At 39.9% G+C, this 20,483-nt stretch overlaps 1 protein-coding gene across 1 annotated transcript in view; it reads left to right on the top strand.

Moving 5' to 3' along the window:
* DRC8 (dynein regulatory complex subunit 8) overlaps window positions 1–18,892 on the top strand; it is a 52,643-nt gene extending 33,751 nt beyond the window's left edge. Inside the window, exons 4-9 of the mRNA XM_086460397.1 lie at window positions 6,409–6,493; window positions 11,078–11,150; window positions 15,634–15,713; window positions 17,543–17,585; window positions 17,684–17,750; window positions 18,747–18,892. Of these exons, the coding sequence (XP_086316523.1) occupies window positions 6,409–6,493; window positions 11,078–11,150; window positions 15,634–15,713; window positions 17,543–17,585; window positions 17,684–17,750; window positions 18,747–18,862 (464 nt within the window). The 3' untranslated portion in view covers window positions 18,863–18,892. The remainder of the gene's footprint in view (window positions 1–6,408; window positions 6,494–11,077; window positions 11,151–15,633; window positions 15,714–17,542; window positions 17,586–17,683; window positions 17,751–18,746) is intronic.
* The last annotated feature ends 1,591 nt before the right edge of the window (window positions 18,893–20,483 follow it).

Genomic DNA, 20,483 nt, shown 5'->3' with positions numbered 1-20,483 from the left:
TTTGAAGTAACTTTTGCGATTAACTTCACCACAGCCTTCATCAAACTGACAGCCTGTATTTTAGTATCAGACATCAAATTAATTACCTTCTTTTTCTAAAGCTATTTGCTGCTGGTGGTTTTGTTCTCATGGTTATTCGCACCGCGTGCCAAGGGGCTGTTCAAAGATTGTTCTGATTGCTCCACTCCACGAGCTTCATTCTGTGTATCTATTTTTAATTATTTTTATTCTCTGTTAGTTTTCCATAAAGCAGTTATTGTCGTGGAAACAACCAGGTAATTTTTCACATGTACTACCATTAGGAAAAGAGCTATCATAATAGGGTAAGGTTATGCTCTTTTAGTCCAAGGTTGCTCACATGCATGATGATGAGTGTAGGGTTTTGGGTTTGTTGATTCACCCTGATGATGGGGTTTGCTTGTTTGTCTAGATAGCACATGGTGTATGCTGCAAACATAAACAATAGGGAGCAATGATATGGCTGCTTCTCAACAGTTCTGAAAAAAGTGAAAGAAAAAGCTTTTGCTGTTCTTTCAGACTTCATTTGTGCTTCTTCGAATATGCTTGAAAGTGACCTTTGCAGAAACCAGTTAAGCTTTTTTATTCTTCTACAGGAAACAAAGTAAAATTCAGATTGCCTCAGTATCATCTGTGGTAACATGGGATGCTTCTCATCCAGGAGAGAAAGGATTATCCCTTTCCTGAGTCTGCAGGCCATAGCTTGGATCCCCAAATTGGAGTAGGTACCACTGTCAGTGAAGACCTCAGCCTGGTCATTTCTTGGGAACTGGCATATGCCAGATTTCCTGAAGCTGCATCTTTTATCTCTTCATTCAGTCTGATTGGCTAAACTCAGGTGATACATTTCCCGTTGGTGCCATCAATACTTTGCGTCAACCTGTTTTCTTCGGATTGCGGTTCAGGAATGGGTTTATCCCTTCTTTGGAGGAATTAAGCTGCTTTATAAACTTCTTGTTTTTCTTCAAAATCTGCTTGATTTGTCTTTCCAGAATGAGGACTCTTCAATAAGCACATATCTTAAATTATTTTGTTACGTATCACAAGACACAAAGAAACAACATTGCATATTCTGCAAGCTTACAGCTTAATCATGTTACTCCTTTCTTTTCTGGTATCTAATATATTAATATTATACATGCTATAGGAAGTACAGAGTAGAGAAGAAAATATTCCTCTTGCCTCAATATTTTTAGAGCATGGCATACAATTACTGTTCCAGCATATTAGGCTGACGGTACATTAAGCTTCCTCTGGAATTAAGAAGGTCACTAGAAAAAATCCAATGTATGCCTTTGCTTCTACAGAGCAGAAAGTTCTTGCCAATAAGTCATATTGAAATGGCCCCAAGATTGTTTTCTCTCTGTGTTCCTTTTCCTCAGTCATTTCCTTAAAATAGAGTAGTTAAATGCTGTAAGGCTTTCTTCTTTGGGCTGGGACAAGGTTTCTGAATTAAGTCAGTCAAGCTCCCTACACTTAACATGAAGGCAACACAAAATTTGTGGCAGAATAATTTAGGGAGCTCTATGCTTTGCTTTGGAGTTAGGAAAGAGAAGCAGTAGCATGGCAAGACCTTTCGCTGATATCATCACCAAGAAGTCATCTTATGACACCATGCTGGTTTTCCCTTTTTTGTTCTGGAAACACAATGTTGTGATAAAACTGATGAGCTTATTTGAGAGTGTTTGAGATTTCACCTGTGCTGGTGATGCTGAGTATTATGACTGCTTTTTAGTATCTTGACCTAGGTGATGGTCTGGTTAACGCTTGCTTAAAAACCTGATTAGATCTCATAAGAGCTAATTGATAACCTCCTCACAGTTGCAATTATGAAATCTCTTACTGGGTTTTTGCTTTGTAGTTAAGCAAATACACATTGTACACTTCTCATTAGAACTACAGTCAGATTTGGTTGGTTTTTTTTTTTCCCAATTCTTATGCTGTTATTTCCATTAGTGGTTCAGGATTTTGGAAGAGGTTGGATGAAACAGTGGCTGCAAACATCAAAGACAAATCTCTTGCTTTTTAGTTAGTCTCTGTCCTTTTGCCCTCTACACTTAGATAATAAATTTGGAATCACCCTTAAAGGGAGCATGGTGTTCTTCAGGAATAGCACCAGTCTCCTTCCTTACTGGGGAACTGTTCCTGCATCTTGACGTGTTTTAACTCCATATTAAAGCTGTAAGGAGTAAGATCTGTTTAGCTATTTCTGCTTGTTGGCCAAACCTTTTTTTTTTTGACTATGCAGTAGGCTCAGTTTTTAAGCAGGACTTCACACTTGGTTGAAATAATGGCTAATGGGAAAGCGAAGAAATAGTGCTGGAGTATGTAGCCACTGGTACGTTCTGTACTTCCTGCTGATCAGCCCTGGTTAGTGGATGGGGAGAGCTACAAAAGAGCTATTGGTAACAACAGTAAATAAAACCAGGGCAACAACATGTAAATGACTCTAAAACTGTCTGTCACTGAGGTGGGGTTACCCAGTTGTTTCCCTTGTCCTTTCAGACTGACTAGTTCAGCAAGGCAGCCCTGTGTGAGAAAGGGTTCCTGTCACTAGAGACCTCAGCGGTTTCCTCACACCTGCTTGTGACCATAACATAGTACCATGAAGAGAGGATGGAGTAATTAATGAGGTGTCCACATGCGTATATAGGAGTTTAAATACAGAATTGTCTATATTTACTAATATATACCTAGATTACAGTTTATAAATATTAATATTCCAGGTGTGAGCAATAAGTAATAAAATAAAGTCCACTGATGCTTCTACAAATCAGCCCTTAATTTTACTCTTTACATAGCACGAAAAGAGTTTGAGTGTCGCATTTTGTAAATAGGTTCATCAGGCTGCATTAGGACTAAATCTTTTCCCGTAAGCAGCAGACAGATGCTCACCCCAGCATTTTAGGTGGTTGTTTAATGTTGGCCTACCTGTTCTTTTGATGCCTTTTTTTTTTCTGCACATAATTTCTCTTCAGTGAAAGGAAGGGTTGGCTTTTTGAACCATCAGAGCAACTGGCCCTAAGGAAGAAAAGGAAGCAAGCTCAGGCAGTTAAATGAATGGTAGAATCTAGCAAATTGTGTCAACTAGAAATCACTTTTTAAAACGCTCATTACTCGAGAGTCTGGGAGAGCCACATCTATTTAATTGCTTCTGTTCCCTACAAAGACTGAAGCTGTGGTCTTTGAAGAAGAAATGCCACAACTGAGGCAGGTGTGCTGCTTAAGGGCTGGCATCAAATGGGCCTCAGAGTGCCGGGTAACAGTCTGGACAATCTGAAGAGGAACAATTCAGTCTGAAAGAACCAGCAGAATTAATTTGGGGCTCCCAGCTCCCTGTCAGTCTTACTTAACTGGCAGTGTCTAGAGTTTTATCTAATTCATGCTAAACTGGGAAAATAGCAACGGATAGTACTGGAAAAGAAACCGATAGTGAATACACTTTTCAATTAATGTATCTGAGGAATTGGATTTTAAGATCTTTTGCCTTATTGCTTTGTGTGGTAGGAAAATAAATGAGAATGAGAAAATGAGGATATCTGAAGCATATTAGCAGCATAAAAATGGAAATAGTTTATCATCCCTACACGATGCATTTAAGGGAATAAGTAGTTGTATCTTTTTTGGCATGGTTATTTCAATATTTATTTATCTAAGCTATTAGAAGTAATCAGATAATTTTAACTTTGATGCTATGGGTTTTTTTTCTACAGTGAGTGAAACCTTTTATTCAATCAGAGCATAGGTATTTCTGTCCTGAAAACTGCTAAAAAATTGTTCCACAAGGCAACATGAAACTTGCATTGATCTACACATGGAGCAGAGAATCCTTGTGCAGAAAGATTTCAGTACACTGGAGCATCACATCTGCTGAGTTAACTGCATGTCTTATCTCTTGATGCCCTTCTTGAAGGGATCGTTTTAAACCTTTATCCATTACTTATCCTAGAGCTGGAATCCATCTTTTTTCTCCCTCCCGAAGAGAGGTTTAGGGTGAATCCTAGAAGTCTTCAGATAGCTAGCTTTGCCATCCTGAGCTATGTTGAACGTCTTTGGCTTTCATCCCTAGAGGGATGACAAGAGATTTAGGCAATAGCGTATTAGGTGTTCACTCATCTCACACAGAGTCTTTGAGAGGACTATAGTATATTATATTTTCTTCCATGGATATGGCTTTTAATCACAACTTCCTCTCAGTTCTTGGAAGAAATGTAGGTTATCTGGTACCTCGATTAAATCATTCAAGTTCATTTAATTTTAGGATCTTTCTCTGCCAGGCCTCTCAAAACAGGTAGGATTAATGTATGCTATTTTCTCAGAAGGCAAAACTTGAAAAGGCTGGATGGCTACATAGGTCCGGAACTGGAAGTGTTTCCCTGCCTTTTCCTGGTTAATTTTTATTTCTACAAAAGGCTCACTCATCAAGCCAAGAATATACAGCTGTAGATATTCTTTCAGCATTTCTCTATTGCAAGATGTAGCGTACAATTAAAGTGCATGATCTCAATAACTAAACTCCAACAGTCCACACTGGAGACTGGATCCAGGACTCTTTGAAGTCACTGAAAAAATTTAGTATCAAATAAATTGATTTTCCCATCAAATTTAGTAGTTTGAGAGTAAGTCTTTAGGGCCTCTCCTACAAGGAATCAGGTCCACTTAGATTTAACTATGCTTATTGGAAAGGCATTAAATGTGGTTTGTACTACTTAGGCACGTAAAAGGCAGGGATTATTGTCAAGCTGTGAAAAAACACAGCTTGCCCTCTATCTGGGGACTGAACAGGCCTCCTCTTCCTCAGTGAGCTCCAGTCTCCAATCCATCTGCCCATGCTTCCATCAGGGAATAGTATCAGAGAGGAACACAGGGTATATTCCTATCTCTCTTCTCTTTACGTATCCTCTGGGAGAGTTCAGTACCAAACACAGACAGAAAGCAGCAGACACCTTACCTTTATAAGGAGATGCACCTCTTCTATATGTAAAAGAGCTTCTCTGTACCTAGGGCAATCCACTGCTATATTGGAGTGCTTGCAGCCTGTGCTGGGTTGACCTTGGGCAGCTGCCAGGCACACACCCAGCTGCTCTCTGCCTTCCTTAGCAGCGCAAGGGGAAAAAATAGGATGGAAAAAAAGCTTTTGGGTCAAGATAAAAACAGGGAGATCACAAAGCCAATATATTTTTTAGCTAGGTTCAGTTCTGATACACTTTGCCAGAAAGACATTTCTGTCATGAGGGCAAGAGAGCAAATGACAAAAGTGGTTGTAGACTGCAGCCCCAGGGATTCTCAAAATATTGGAATTGTAGGAAACTAGGTATGGATTTGTTATGCCAGTGGAAACAATGTCCAGTGGTTTAGTGCTGGTCAGAGCTGCTCCACAACACTTCTAACACCAGGTGAGCTTAAAGAAGAAAATAAATCTGTTTTTATCATTATGTTGATTTTTTTATCATTATGTTGAGAATACAGAAGACAGCTGTGTTCTGGCTGTCACTCAGATTTTCCCTGTGGAGGTTGTGGGGCTAGCTCACAAAGTGCTGCCTCCTGAGAGCTGGTTTGCTAGCTGGGGATTTGGATTGTATTTAGCCACAAAAACCAAAAGTTCAACTCCATATCACTTTGCTTTCTATATTCTGTCTTTTGGAGTCAAACCATGATGTTAATATATGGGCTAACCAGTTCACTCTTATTTACTCTGGTTTCATTGCCAGGGATGAGATGAAACTGTGATAACTTGTGGTTCTTCTTTCCCCATTCTTTGAGATACAAAAATAAAAAGCAAATGCAGCAAATTGCTCCTTCCCCTTCCCTGAGATTGTCTGCCTTTCCATACTGTTGCAATAAATTATTTACCATGAGACATACTCACTGTGCATGTATCTTAGCCACCTCTTTATTCCCGGTTCTTAGCTTTTCATACATTCCGTAATTTAGTGGACATGAGAGCACCTATGTTTCCTTGGGTGCAGGAACCTGGATGAAATGACTCAGCCCCGTCTCGGAGCAAGCCTGGGACCAGGTTTGCCTTGCTCCTTCCACTGGCACCGTGGTGTTCAGGAAGGCTCAGGGTCCAGAAGGAGCTGTGGCACACTGAGCAGTGTCCACACCTGGATGACTAGGTGATTGTGCAGCTGAGACGCACCATTAGCACCATTAGCATTAGGCTTGATGTAGCTGTGGAGCCGTACAAGGCCATATTACTAATATAAATGGTAGATTCTTCATTTAGAGTGGAGTTTTCAGAATAACTTCTGCTTTTTGAAGTACCTTTCATGTCTGCCCCTTTATCAGTTTTGGTGCTTCTGCTGTTGCAATTCTTAAATTGGAAATAAATTAGTTGCAACAGCTCAGTAAATGTTTCTTTCTCTTTTCTTATGTTTCTTTTTGCAGATGGCGCAGTAGCTGAAATTGAGAAAAAGATTATAGAAGCTTTTGAGGTGTTTGACCATGAATGCAATAAAACTGTGGATGTCAGGTTTGTAAATATTTTCACACAGAAATATTACAGGATCTAGTATGGAGGTAAATAACTCCCTAAATGTGCTTCTGCTTTATCAGAAAATATAATTGAAACAGTCCTTTTGGCCCTGATTGGACAGTTATATCTCTGCTTGTTTAATAGACTTTTTGCATTGTTCAGTGGTTTGACTGACACTGGCTTGAGAGAAGGATGCTGAGACTGGTGGAGCAAAGAGGCAGGAGGAAACTGCAGCTAGACAAAAAGTCTAAGGCTACAATTATTACTAGCAAATCTGATAGCTCATTTGGCGGTGCAGGTCCTGGATCCTGTATGTATCCCCTTGCTTTCAGGATAGTCCCAGCACACCAAGGGGTGTCCCTGCCAGTGTGTGTCACAGTTACTGGCTCTCAGTAGGTGTTTCCAACTGCAATGCATCCTGTATGTCCCTCTTCCTCTGGGGTAATGTGGGAGGTGGATATTGCTCTGACAGGGAAGTGTTTTTAGGAGACTGGGAAGAAATTTCTGTATAATTTAATTATATAACATCATTGTCATAACATGACAATGATCATGCTTCATTGCACCAAAAGTCCATCTAGCCCAGTACCCTCATCTGAGCTACTAGTAGTTACCTAGGGGAGGAATATAAGGAATTGAGCAAATGCACAGTATTTCTTGTTGGTTTCTGTACGTCTGCTACACTATGATTTGAGTGGCACCTGTTTTGTTTTTTTGTGTTATGGTAAATAGTGAACAATTGTTCTCTATTAATTTTCTCGACACCATTAATGATTTCATAGCTGTCTGTCACATCTGTCCTCTATCACGGTAGTTTAAGCCTGAAGAGTCTGGATGTGTTTAATCTCTTAGGAGATACTGTTCCATAGTTCTGGCCGTTCTTTTTTGTGCTCCTTCTTGTTCAGCTTTCTCGTTTTTGAAATGGGATGACCAGTACTGGGGGAATGGGATGCACAGATGGGAGTCAGGAGGGAGAACTGCATGCACTATATACCTTTAGCATGTGATGTTATAGAAATACAAACAAAATGTAGGTCTGAGGGAGTAAGAAAAAGTTCAGTGGAAGTTAAATACATGGACTGTTAGACTGATCAGGGCATAACTGGCTACAAGATTCAGAGCTAAAGGAAGTAAAATTTTAAAATTCCTCAATAATCTTAATTCTGGTATTTTTTAAGTTTGAAGATTTAACAGTGCTACTTTAACTTGGTTTTAACATAACCATCCATACACATAACAGTATGGCTTTTGTTATGAAATACATAAAACACATGTTTATATTTCACTGAGCAGGTTCTGAAGTTGTTATAAGCTGTTGTCATTACAGTTTACAGAAGTAATTTTTCGTGTTTCTGATTACTATTTTCAGAAGAATATCACCAGAGCTTTTAATTATAAATCAGTTATTGAGTATAAAGATTACAAAGGAGCGTGAGAAATGGTGAAACTGTTGTCATTAGACATTCCTCGCAAAGCCAAATTGGAAGACATCTTTAAATGTTCCAAACATCTTTTCTACATGATAAAACAGAGGCAAGAGAGGTGTGAAATATTCATATGATGGTTTCAGTAATGCATACTTACTTAGTGCCTCTATATTTAAGAAATTATGGGTACTTCATAGAAGTGAAATGATTTTTCAGTTATGCTAGACAGGGAGAATTTAGGGTGCATCTCCCTGCTCAGTACAATTGCTGTTCCCTCGCCCATAGGGCTCTTTGGGAAAAGTGCTCACTTAAATCTCTTGGCCCATCCCCAGGGAGGTGCCTGATGCCTGGGGCTGGGGCTGCACTGGTGTCCCCCAGCTGCTCCTGGCTGGGGCTGCCCCGTTGCTCCTGGATGCTCCACTCCTGTCTGGGTGGTGGATGGGCCCTGGCTGCCCAGCCCTGCCCTGCCACCCGCCATGGGGAGTCCCTGCCACTACAACCACCCAGCCCTGGGGAGCCCCTAGCCCTCACTGCCCCATGACGTACTGGTCGCTTATTTGTTATTTACGTTTGCAGTCCTGGCTAAATAGCTGTAAAATTTGCTGCGCTCCTCACTCTATTCTATGATAGATATAGCACCTGAGAAAACGCTACAACAATGAAATGATAAAATAGACTTTTTAAAAAATTTGTTCATTCAAACAGTAAGTCATACCATGTGAGAGGAGACGTTCAAAAGTCTAATTAACATATGCACAATTTCATATTAATTTTTATCGTAGTACGGTTACTGACACAACAATTTATTGTCTAATTATTCCTAGATTCATATTGCAGGACTGTATCACAATAATGGGATTATTAATAGCTGATTATCTTGTATCAGAAGGTGGCAGTACAGCACAATTCTTAACCACAGTAGTCGACGTATGAATGTTATTGCCTGAAATATCAGATTCTTGTGAAGAATATGGAAAATTACCCTGGCTTGACAGGCCAGCATTGGTATTGCACGACTCCCAGTGCAAACATGAGTTAGTAAGAAATTAAGCACAAAGAAGATGATATTGTTTCATGCTGTTCACAACACACCCCGAGTCAAGGGCTTTTATGATTTTGCAAATCTTGTCATTGAATGTGTTATATGTAGCGTGAAAACAATGGCCCAAAATTTTATTCTGTCTGTGTTACAAAACCTGTATGAACATAAACTCATTTTAACCATCATTTTTGTATGCTAGAAACTACACAGCAGAAACTGCAGTTGCTGAACTGAGTGAGAGGAAGTGGCTGGGAGGAAAACACAGTTTCCTATCTGGGTCCTTTAAACTCCGTTTTACTACCAAATGTGACATGACATTTTTGACCACAGACACTTCAAACAACATTCTTATGCTGACATGCGCACAAGCTGTCAGAAGCAGCAGCCAGCAATGCCAGATGTTGCAAACTTTTAGGGCCTGGCTTACCTTTGTTACCTCGCAGTTTTGCTGAGTGCGAGGTGGGGCAGGAGATGCTGGCATCCTTCCCATCTCTGACAGTCTGTAAGAGTAGAAATAGCATGGGGCAGCAGGGAGGCATGATTTGGGCTGGGTGTTTCTCTGGGGGAGGCAGAGAATATTTACAAATATCTTTTAGCTGGAAAAAATGAAAGAGTGCAGGAGTGACAGCATCAAATACAGTATATCCATACTAGAAATAGGATGCATAGACAAGGATTACAAAAATGGGACTAAAAGTCTGACCTCATTGGGGCCAATGGCCAAAATTCCATTCACGTCCATGGGGGGCAAGGTTTCACTGAGTCATTTGAGCACATGACTTTGTTTCATAACAACTGTATGTGTGGGATTGGGTTTTGTTTTGTAACTATTTCTGTGCAGGCAGCCTTTTCCTCTCTTTTGTCTATTGTAGTGGCATAGTTTGACCCTGGCTGGCAACTAAGCCCCACACAGCCACTCACTGACTTCCCCTGCGTCAGGATGGGGGAGAGAATCAGAAGAGTAAAAATGAGAAAACTCATGGGTTCAGGTAAAGGCAATTTAATATGTGAAGCAAAAGTCACTCAGGCAAGCAAAGCAAAATAACATCTGCCATGTTTCTCACGTGTTTTCAGTCAGCATGGGAGCTGCTTGGGACCTGTCTGAGGAGGCCAAAGACTAACCTGTATAATTTTATGTGTGTGCCACATTTGGGACCTTACTGTTGTAAGATGATTTTGCAAAGGTCATTGCTTCTTGTATCTACCATTTTTATTAAGCAATCTAATTTTTCCACCAAAGGTACTGGTGAAGATGAAGAAACCACAGAGGTTTGAATCATGGGAACCACCAGCACTGTGGATACTTACTCAAATGTGCTTGAATTTCTGTGCTGTAGAGTTGGACTGAAAATCACAAGCAATATTGATGCTTCAGTTATTTTGTTTTCAATCATACCATAAGGCTCACTAGTACTCTTTTTTTTTACAGTTTTACAGTACTTTTGTTTCTAGTCTGTGATGTTAATCTTAAACTTCTTTGAGGCATTGCCAGTTCGGTCAGAATTTTATTTAGAGCCTCAGAACAACTGCACCAGGTTCAGCAGTAAATGCAAGCTATGAATATATCTTGCAGCATAAACAGGGTGGTGATAAGCCACTGTGTTGGTCTGTTTGACTCTTTCAGAGCACAGCAGGGGCATAGCAGGGCTGCCTCCTTCCTGACCTTTTGTAATTGTTCCTTACTGCAGTTAGAATTTGTATCTTTATAGCATTTAATGTAAACATGTATTTCATTTGTTACCTTTCATCTCAGTAGGTTTCAAAGTGTTTTATTAACTGTATAAATGTAGACATTACTGAAATGAAGCTTAACAATTAGAGGACAGTAGTTGAAAAGTAACCTGCACAGGGTCCACTTCAACACAATGGTAAAGAGGCATTTTTAGGCAAATTCACAAGAATGGTTATACTCTTCCAAAAAGCTCCAGAATATTTAATGTCTGTAAAAGTAGACATTGCTTACTGAGACATCAACTGAGAAGTCCAATTACATATGCTTGTGTGCTTGTACATGCACACTCCTATACACAAGGTCTGAATTGGTATTTGGATTCTCCACAGACACACTTGTATTGCAGATTTACTGGCAAAGATATTCTTTGTTTCTTTCAGAGAGATTGGTTCAATTGTCAGGTCACTGGGTTGCTTCCCAACTGAGGCAGAACTACATGAACTGCTTGCAAAGGTAAATGTTTAGGTCTTTTGTGGTTTTTTTCAGTCTTAAACTTGCACAAGTTTGGCCCTTCTGCCTTGCTGTATGGGAAACCTGAGCTCTCTTCCCAGAGGTCGGAAGTGTCATGGAAGTGATTCAGGCAGACAGCCAGTCTCTCAGGTTGCCCTGAAGCAAGCCTTTAGGCTGATGAGGTAACAACAGTGATGGGTTAAAATGAGGAGTCTGACTCTCTTTTACCCCAGAACATCACTGTGGGACTGTACCAAGATGGAGGCCATTTATAGAAAACAGAGGAAAAATTGGTTTTGGCTAATGAAAAAGAACGTCCTAAACCTCAATTGGATTAGGATATCCAAGCCCTAACCATCTCTGGACGTGCCATGGATAAATGCTGGGTGATTAAGTAGTAAAAATCAGTTCTTGAGCAGGTGTTAAAATTATACATCAAATTCCAAAAATACACAGAGGGCAGACCTGCTATTTTTTTCACTGGGTCTTGTTATTGCTATCTTATAGCCAGACCCTCAACTTTCTGTCCTTCATGAATTCTCTCCCAGTCTTGAGATTTCTCGGTTATAGATAAGTAATTTTTTCTTACTTGATTGCTTAAGCCCGTAAGTCAGAATTCAGACATAAAACCTCTCAAGATCTAGTGATCCTTCCATTCTCCCAGTGATATGCGGGGATAAGGAACCTCAGTCACATTTCTCCACAGTTTTTTTCATACACTAATTTTTGTCTCGTTACCTCATACTTGGAATAGAAAGGATAGTGTGCTGGGTGCCTTGGCAGGGTATGGTTAATAAATGGGACAAAGAAGTGGGAAAAGACTTTACATCCTTTTTGCAAACTGATATGCTGCCTTAAGGAATGGAAGATGCTGGGGCTGAGATGTGGGGGAAGGATTTTTCTTTTTCGTGTATAGGTCAGGATACTGGGAACTGATCTCTCTTCTTCCTGTCCCCAACAAAAACTTGGATGGTTGCAGTAGCAGTCTCTCCTCAGTAGGCTTGTCTGATCTCTTGTAGATCAGAATTTCGTGTGAGAAATCGTGTGTTAAGTCTTGTGAAAATGGTGCAGCTGCTTCAGATGGGGAAGTGCAAAGAACCATCAAAGGAGAAAGATCTTTTAACATGATACTGCAATCTGTCTGCTCTGGTTCTGTACTCTCAGTACCAGATTGTCCCAGCTCCCACTGACAAACAAGACAAAATTGAAAGAGAAGTTACGATGCTTAATATGGATATTTTTAGTGTCCCACAGAGTTTTTTGTTTGCAGCAAATGAGCAGTGCAACTGACTCAAGATACAGAATTGAGAAAAGGATTCTGATTTTCAGCATTACTGAAAATTTGAGATAAGTAATACATAAAGTACAATGCAATGCAGCTATGAAGTGGAAGATTCTTGAGATACAACAGTATAACATGTATGCAATTGTTGATTATAAGGATATTGAATTAAAGCAGAAATACTGCAAGAAGAAAGGATACATTCAAGACCACTGAGCTGGAAGTTAAATCTCAAAGAATGTTTCATGGTGCTTGTAAAGGAAACCTTGGCATAGGTTTAGTACCAGAAGAACACTGTCATCTTGTAGAATCCTTAATATATTTCGTTAATCACAAATATATCTTAATTTATATAAGATACCGTTATCATTGACTATGGTAATATGATTTTATCTTAATTTAGATAAAGTAAAAATTGTCTCTGTTGGCCAGTTTGTAAATAAGCCATTTCTCTAGTATTTTTGCCTGTCATAAGCTGTCACTCATTTCTGTTTCTCACTGCTTGCGTATCTCAGTCATCTCATCTTCCTATTAGCCTTATTGTAGCTAAACTAGCATATGTTGCCTTCAGATTATTCATATCTGCCAAATCAGCATTCATATAATTATTTTATCTCTAAAAATTATCATAAACTGTTGCCCATATTGCCTTATGCTAAATGCTATACTTAATGTCATATGTTTAGGCCTACTTACAAAGCTATGAATAAATGATAAGCCTAGAGATGGTGAAAGCTAATCCAAGGGTTACGACAATGCCTGGAGTTTGAAAGCCCAGGTGCAATGCATTGCTCTGCCACAGATCTGGATAACTCTGGAAGATGGCTTTGTTTCTTTGTGACACAAGTCCCCAAATGTTATGTGGACAATAATAGTATGGTTGTGAGAGCAGAGGTACAAAACATAATAGGTACCACAATACTGTAGTTATGGGAGCTGTAGATGTACCCAAAGGAGCGAGACGGAGCAAAACTCCCAGAGTTTGACCAAGTGAATGCTGTTACTGTCACAGTCACTGTGTGAAGGGGAGGAATTACAGAAAAAGGAAAACATCAAGGTTAATATATTCAATTTATTCACATATCTATCCAATGTTAGAAATGGGATTAATTTTAACAGTTCAAGATGTCACTGGGCCTGTAGAGCCACTGAAATGGAAGCTGTTCTTTCTAGGTCAGGGAAGCTGAGGTTGCTCGTCACTGCTCAGAACTAGATCTATTGTGAGGAAGGACACATTTCTTCCACAGGCTGCTTTCTGAAGGCAGAACACAAATAGCCCACCAACCGAAAGACAAATCTGGATTATATTTGTTTTGTGAGGGCTGAAACTTTCACAGGTATTTGTTATGTTGAGCTCTGAAGTGGTCATTGCTGGTGAGTTCTTCTGGTATGAAAATTAGGATGACCTTCAACTGTTTGGATGAGATCGAATGTTTTTTGGTTCTTAAATATGGTTTATATAACTTACCATCTTCATGGATGTTTTGGGTCCTTGCTTTTGGTTGTTCTGATTATTATAAGACACATCTATTTCCAATAAATAGCTACCATAGTTCTTTCTTCTGTCTCTGTTGACTGTTGACCTAATACTAGTTGAAACATGGACGTTCCCTTAAACACCCTGCATACTTTTACATCTCAGTATTTGTGATGTATGGAATAGTTCAGTGTATTGACTAGCTGTTATGTCACTGGAAAGAAGTTAAGTTTTGCAAGGTATTTTGTTACATCTTTTCAATCAATCAAGCGGTAAAACAAATGAATCTGTAATGGTAAAAGGTGCCATTTGATTCAGCATGAAGCATACAACAGCTTCGTTTCCTTGCTAAAGATCCGTTCCACTAGGCTCACCAAACAGAAGAGGGGGAAAAAGTGCTTTTTCAAGCCAATTTCCACTCTAAAGCAGCAAGAAGTGGTGGCTGCCTGCTTTTAGCAACCAAAACCCTTCAAGAGCACTGGAAAAGAGCATGCAGCAGCAGTAGCAGCTCTCCATTTGACCAACTGGATGTATCAGGCATCACCCCCAGCTCTGACCTGGCTCCCAGGAGGAAGATTTCTTACTCCATCTTTTCCTGGCTCAGTGAGGAGATTTCAAATCAGTGCCTATTTGAGCCTTCTTTCAATCTGAGCTGTGTCCATGGAGACCCTAGCAAGGTGTCGCTGCTGCCATGTGAGACCACAAGGCATGCATCCAGTTTCAAGACAGGAACAGGTTAGCTCCATTAAGAGGGCTCTTTCTGGGAGTGAAACTTGGAATTTTCAGGGAAGGGATGCACCAGGGAGCAGTTCTTACCATGTTGCTCATCTCCTGTGGAAGTATAAGAATGCAGTGAGAATGCTGCTTGAAGTCCCCGATATTTTGGGACTAATCTGATAATTTTTTGGGAGGCAAAGGGAACCTTTTCTTTGTGTAGCATTTTATGGGCTGCCTTATGATTATTTCAGACTGCCCTGACTCAATCTGCCTGCCTCTTTGGTCCTTCCCCTGGTGACTCTCTCTGGCTATGAAACATGTGGAGGCAACAAATTCCATCGTTGAGGTGTACTAGACTGGGGCTATGTCCAAACTAGCACATTAAATATGCCCATAAACATCCTTGGGTGTTGAAGCCAGCTGGCACCGAGCAGCTCGTGTCTACCCTGGTAAATGTTTTATGTGGAGTGGCTGCACAAAGCAGCCTGCTGGGGAAAAGTCCCTAAGCTCCTAGCCAGGCCTGGTGACTGCTGTGGGGGTGTTAGGTGGCGCAGGCCAAAATCATGCCAAGGGACGTGCTAATGGTTTGCTGTTATGGGTGGTCACGCTACACTGCTTGGGAATGTTCCAGGTCCTGCTAGATTTTTCTAGTATGAATGCAGTCTGAGTGTTTAAACCTCTACTGAGTTATTGTGGAAGATCAGTTACTAGGCGTCCAGTTCCTTTGCATGAATGGTTTCTAAGCACAAGAGGGCAATATTGAGTTGTTGAAAGTGTCCATAATAGCAGGCCTGTATTTTGCCTGGGATATTATTTCTTCCTCTAATTTCTTTCTATTTGATCACCAGCATTTCACTCAGATGTTATGGTGCCGTATGATATTAAAACCCTGATATAAATATTCAAAGTCTAACTCTGTAATTTTAATGCAGAAACAACCCCAGTTTTCTGGTTTTCGTATTAGTTTGCTAATGAGTCATATAACCTGCCATACTTAGTTTTATTTTTAGGTAGAAGAAGAAGAGCCGACCGGATACATTCATCTGGAAAAATTTCTTCCAGTGATGACAAAAGTACTACTTGACAGGAGGTAATGGAAAGTGGATTTTCTGTGTCTGTAGTTGATTCTAGATTGACAGGATTGATTCTGAATAAATGTATCTACAGTAACTTTATGTAACTGGAAGGACTACACCTTTTTTTTTGTTATTAAAACTCAGTTTACATTCACTTCATAGGTTTTGTTTCAAAGTTACTTTGTCTACATAAAATTATGTTGTACAGATGATATAAATAATATCATCTTATAATCATGCATTGTGATAATGAGTAGCTTTTGTATTTTTAGAGAATCAGGATTAACTTGCTATTCAACGTTTTCTGCATCTCTGAAATATTTTACATGTAAATTAAGGTCATAACCATTACTTTCTCTGAACATATGAGTTACCAGTACTGAGAAGCACAGTCTGTTACAGTGTATTTTTAATAAGTTGTATAAATCAGCTTTATATTCAGGTCTCAAAATGACTGCCAGGTACAGTTGAATGTACACAACTAGCACTCTAAAAGACTGCTGATCTATAAGTCTAGAACAAAAACTCTGTTCATTATCCAAAGGTACACAGAAATCTTTGCATGTACACAGGGACTTGTGCTATTTTGATATTTTGCACTAAAAACAACATTACTTGTAGGGAATTTATCTTTCTTTTTAAAGATGGTAGCCAAGGGTTTTGGGAGACTCAGTCTTATACAATACTGAGAAGTTATTTTGCACACAGAGGGACTTTGATAGGAGGTTGTTCCTCACATGAAATAGCTCTAGGATTTCCCAAAAATGTCTTGCAGCCTTGCAGCTGTGTTTGAGAGTCTCTGTGCCTGGACACAAAGCTGCCATCAGCATTTGGGTCCCGGTGTGCCAGAGCAGGTGCATTGCCTTTCTAGGTTCCTGCACCTTTGCCTTCTCTGGTCTTCATGGCACATTTCTGGCTTCACACTGATGTTCAGCCTTTCACAAAATGATACCTTGCTGCTCTGGGCTCTGTTCTCCTCCTCCACACCCCTTCCACACAAACATACACACACAAACCTTGAAACCAACCCCACACACTTTCCCCAGGCTAGCGCAGGCTTGTCAAGACCCACTTTATCTTTTGGGGCACAATGTCTATAGTTTACTTATCCAAGGGCATATGAGATTTGGTTCACAAAAAACAAGGCCGCCTCTTTGCACATTTGAGTTTTAGATAGTAAAAGAGCGAGGCAGGTCTGGATGAAACAACCAATGAGTTAGAACCTCCCTGGCTTCAACAACTTCTCTTTAGATTTCTTGGGGGTTGGTGAGAGTCTGCTGGGATATGGAAGGTCTCCATTGCTGCACAGGGTTTCCAGCTCTGAAATCAGGCATTCGTACACATGCACGCATGTGCCCAGTTCTCCTGTCTCTCCGAAACTGGGAGTGACAGACCTTTGCTTTTATAGCTACCAGCCTCCTTTGCTCTTCGTCAGCTCGTTAGACTGTCAAACTCCCACTAGGTGATCGGTTGCCTAGCTACCAGCGTACCTGGACAAACCTTTGTTTTCTTGGTTTGGCCATCTTCTGTTCAGTGCATTGGGTACGTGGAACGATTCAGCTATTATTGATTCCTACTAACCCACTTAGCCAGCCCAGACATGCAGAAGCTATTTATCTAGCTCCTTAGCACAAGGAGAATTACACAGGAGTACAATAAAAGACATGAGGTAAAGATATGGACGGTTTCAAAAAGTCGAGCTGGAATTAAATGTTTGATAGACAAACTTAGTAAATTCTCATAGAAAATAATTTTTCCCTTTCCTTTAGTACTCGTATTTTATTCTTGCAGAATAGTACAGCAGCCTGGCAGTGACCTAACTTTTCTGATTCAATGGTTTCAGCTACCGGCCTATTCCAGAAGATGTTCTTCTACATGCATTTGAGGTCTGTAACTAAATATTCAAGTTCCTAATTGCTGTAAAAAAGTTGCTGATTCTTGATTCAGTATGGCAAAATCCATGTTTTCTTCTTTTTCTTTAAAGGCTTTGGATGAGAATAAATGTGGGTATATTAGTAAAGAGAAGCTGGTCAAATACCTGACTGAAGAAGGTAACATGACTTTTTTAATATCAGTATTTAAGTAAATAAACTTTACGTGTATATGGCACCTTGAGGTCCTCATTTTGCATGCCAAAACTTGCGGGAGTAGAGACATTGTCTTCAAACAGTACTGTTGCCGTGATCAGTGGCTGCAGACTAGAACATTTTTCTGGTGAATAACAGGGAAAGAACATTTATCTGCCTGCTTGCAGACATTATAAGATAGAGATGATTATTTTTAAGGGTTACAATTCAATCTCATGTGGATATTTTATGATTCTGTGCTGCCTAAGGATGTGATTCTTTTTCTGTCTTCCTGTAAAATTGTAGTTTAGATTTCCAAATGTTTCAGGTAGTTTCAGTACTCGTTCATTCCTACATTATCTTGATCTTAATTCTAGTTCTGTACACAAACAAAGAGATTCAAAGACCAAATTTAAGTTGTATATCATGTAATCCTCAATATCCCTTGAAGAGCCTGCTTTTCTTGTATGGCTGACTCATGCCTGCGGCCCTCAAGTATGAAATGATGTGCAGGCTTTGTGCAAGACCTATCCTCAGATGGGAGCCTTGTTCTCAAAGAGGGATGAAGTAGGCCATCAGCAGCTTTGAAGCTCCTAAAAGAGAAAAACCAGAAGCCTTTCAAGATGTAAATACAAGTGCAAGGGTAGCCAAATGAGAGATAATAATTCTAATGTATACATTAGAAGAATTCATTCTGACAAAAATGGTTGTTTTGAAATCCCTGTGGCAGAGAGGAACAGCTGTTTTGGAGTCTGTGAACTAAAAGGAGATCAGAAGATCCAGGCCCTCTGTCTCCCATAGACCAGCTTGCTTGGTGTGCAGGACTTACATTGGCAAGAGTGAAGGAATCAGATCCTTAGTATTGCTCCTCTTCTCCTCTGTGTGAGGACCAAAAGGAGATCCTTGCAAGGGAAAAGTGGTGTAATTTGCCAGTCCTGAAAACAATATTTATCAAGACAAAGTGTCTCTGCTGTCTTTCAGGTGAGCCCTTTACTCAGGAAGAAATGGAGGACATGCTCTCCACTGCTCTAGATCCAGAAACAAATACTGTTCACTACAGAGACTACATTTCAATGATGACAGTAGATGAAACTTAAGATCTTCCCCTTTAATGTTTGAGATGCCTTTTATTAACAGCAGCGTAGCTTGGCAGTTAGTTGAAATAAGTGTTTTAAAGTATAACAAAGCTCAGCTTGTGACTTTGTGCGTATAATTAAAATGAAATCTGTGTAGCTATATTTCCTTGCATTCTGTGTATGTATTGAAATATATTCACACCTGGAAAAAGAGCTCTTGACAGAAATACTGAGTAAGGTCTGGAAAAGAAATCATGGAATTTCGTTTGAAAATAACAGGAAAAATAATGTTAATGGAGTCAAGAAATTACTTCACAATCACTGAAAAACTAATGGAAAATGAGGCCTGTGAAAGTGGGTAATAACTAGGTGAGTGAGTACCTTAAGATGATTAAAATTCTGAAGGTGTCCTACGGAGATAAAGATTTTATATTTAAATGTAATCCCTGTTTGTGTTTAATAAGGCACAAGGTAGGTTACTCCTTTTGAAATAATATAATAGATCAAATAAACTTTCTACAGTTTCTAGGTTTTGACAAATATTTGTGTTTAGTTTATTGTAGGCAATTAAACTGAACCAGTTAGCTCGATTTTATGTTACTTATCTGTTGGCACATGGTACTTTGCTTCCATTTTAAACATGCAGGTGACATTCAAACCATTGCCATAGTCAAATTTAAAAAGTAATCCTTGGAACATTTCTGTTACTATAGGCAATAAACAGTTCCCATTTCATAACCAGTTTGAAAGTCAGGAAGCTTAAACTGTTCAAAACTTAAGATCACAAGCCTGGAATATGATTTTCATAGACTGATGAAGCACCGTTTTTTGAAAGATGTTATTTTATAATACCGTAGAATCATTAAGGTTGGAAAAGACCTTTCAGATCATCAAGTCCAACCGTCTCCACTGTCCTTGATAGAAGACTACCACAGACCTCACTAAATCATTTTCTTGACTGCTGCTGTAGCGTTTGTCCTTTAACTTGAGTTCAAGTTCTTTCCTCTAGAGTTTTTGCTTTGTACATCGTCTTCTAACAAGTGACCAGTGGTTGCCCTCAACTCATGAGGTCTCGGCTTGTAGGAGAAGATTCTGTGGTCTGCTCCTCAAGGGGACCATCATGCACTTTGTGCTCCACACCTTCCACCCCATTTCTGTTTTTCTACTCTCCGTCAAGTTTGGTTTCCTGCTGTACAGTGTCCTACCACTCCTGTCATAATGGCATACCCCAGCTCTGTGTCATCAACAGACTTTGTCAGACTGATGAAATCTGGGAAGACGGGCACACAGAGGCATTGAATGCCTTCCATCCTGTCATGACCTACTGGCGGAGCTGAGGACAGCACAGCGCTCCTCACATCAGGTGTTTTGCTCTACCCATTTGTTTCACTTGACCTGGAAGCTCAGAGGAGCTGTTTTTCATACATGGCTACAGGGGAGCTGCCATGCTTCACAAATAAGAGATTGGCAAGGTCTAAATGTAGTGATGGAAGCAATCTGAAAGATTAAAAATTAAAAATTCTCTACTTCTCTAACTCAAGTTGTTTTTCACTGGTGTTTTCTTAAACAGTAAGGCAACAAAGAGAATTAATGCAGGCAAACAACATTTGCCTAGTTCTAAGCTGGGTTTCCATCTGGGAAC

This window comes from Leptosomus discolor, chromosome 2 (assembly GCF_034619465.1).
Source record: "Leptosomus discolor isolate bLepDis1 chromosome 2, bLepDis1.hap2, whole genome shotgun sequence".
NCBI classification, from domain to species: Eukaryota; Metazoa; Chordata; class Aves; order Leptosomiformes; family Leptosomidae; genus Leptosomus; species Leptosomus discolor.
The sequence above is the reverse complement of the archived record's forward strand: the minus strand, read 5'-3'. Positions and strand labels throughout refer to the sequence as shown.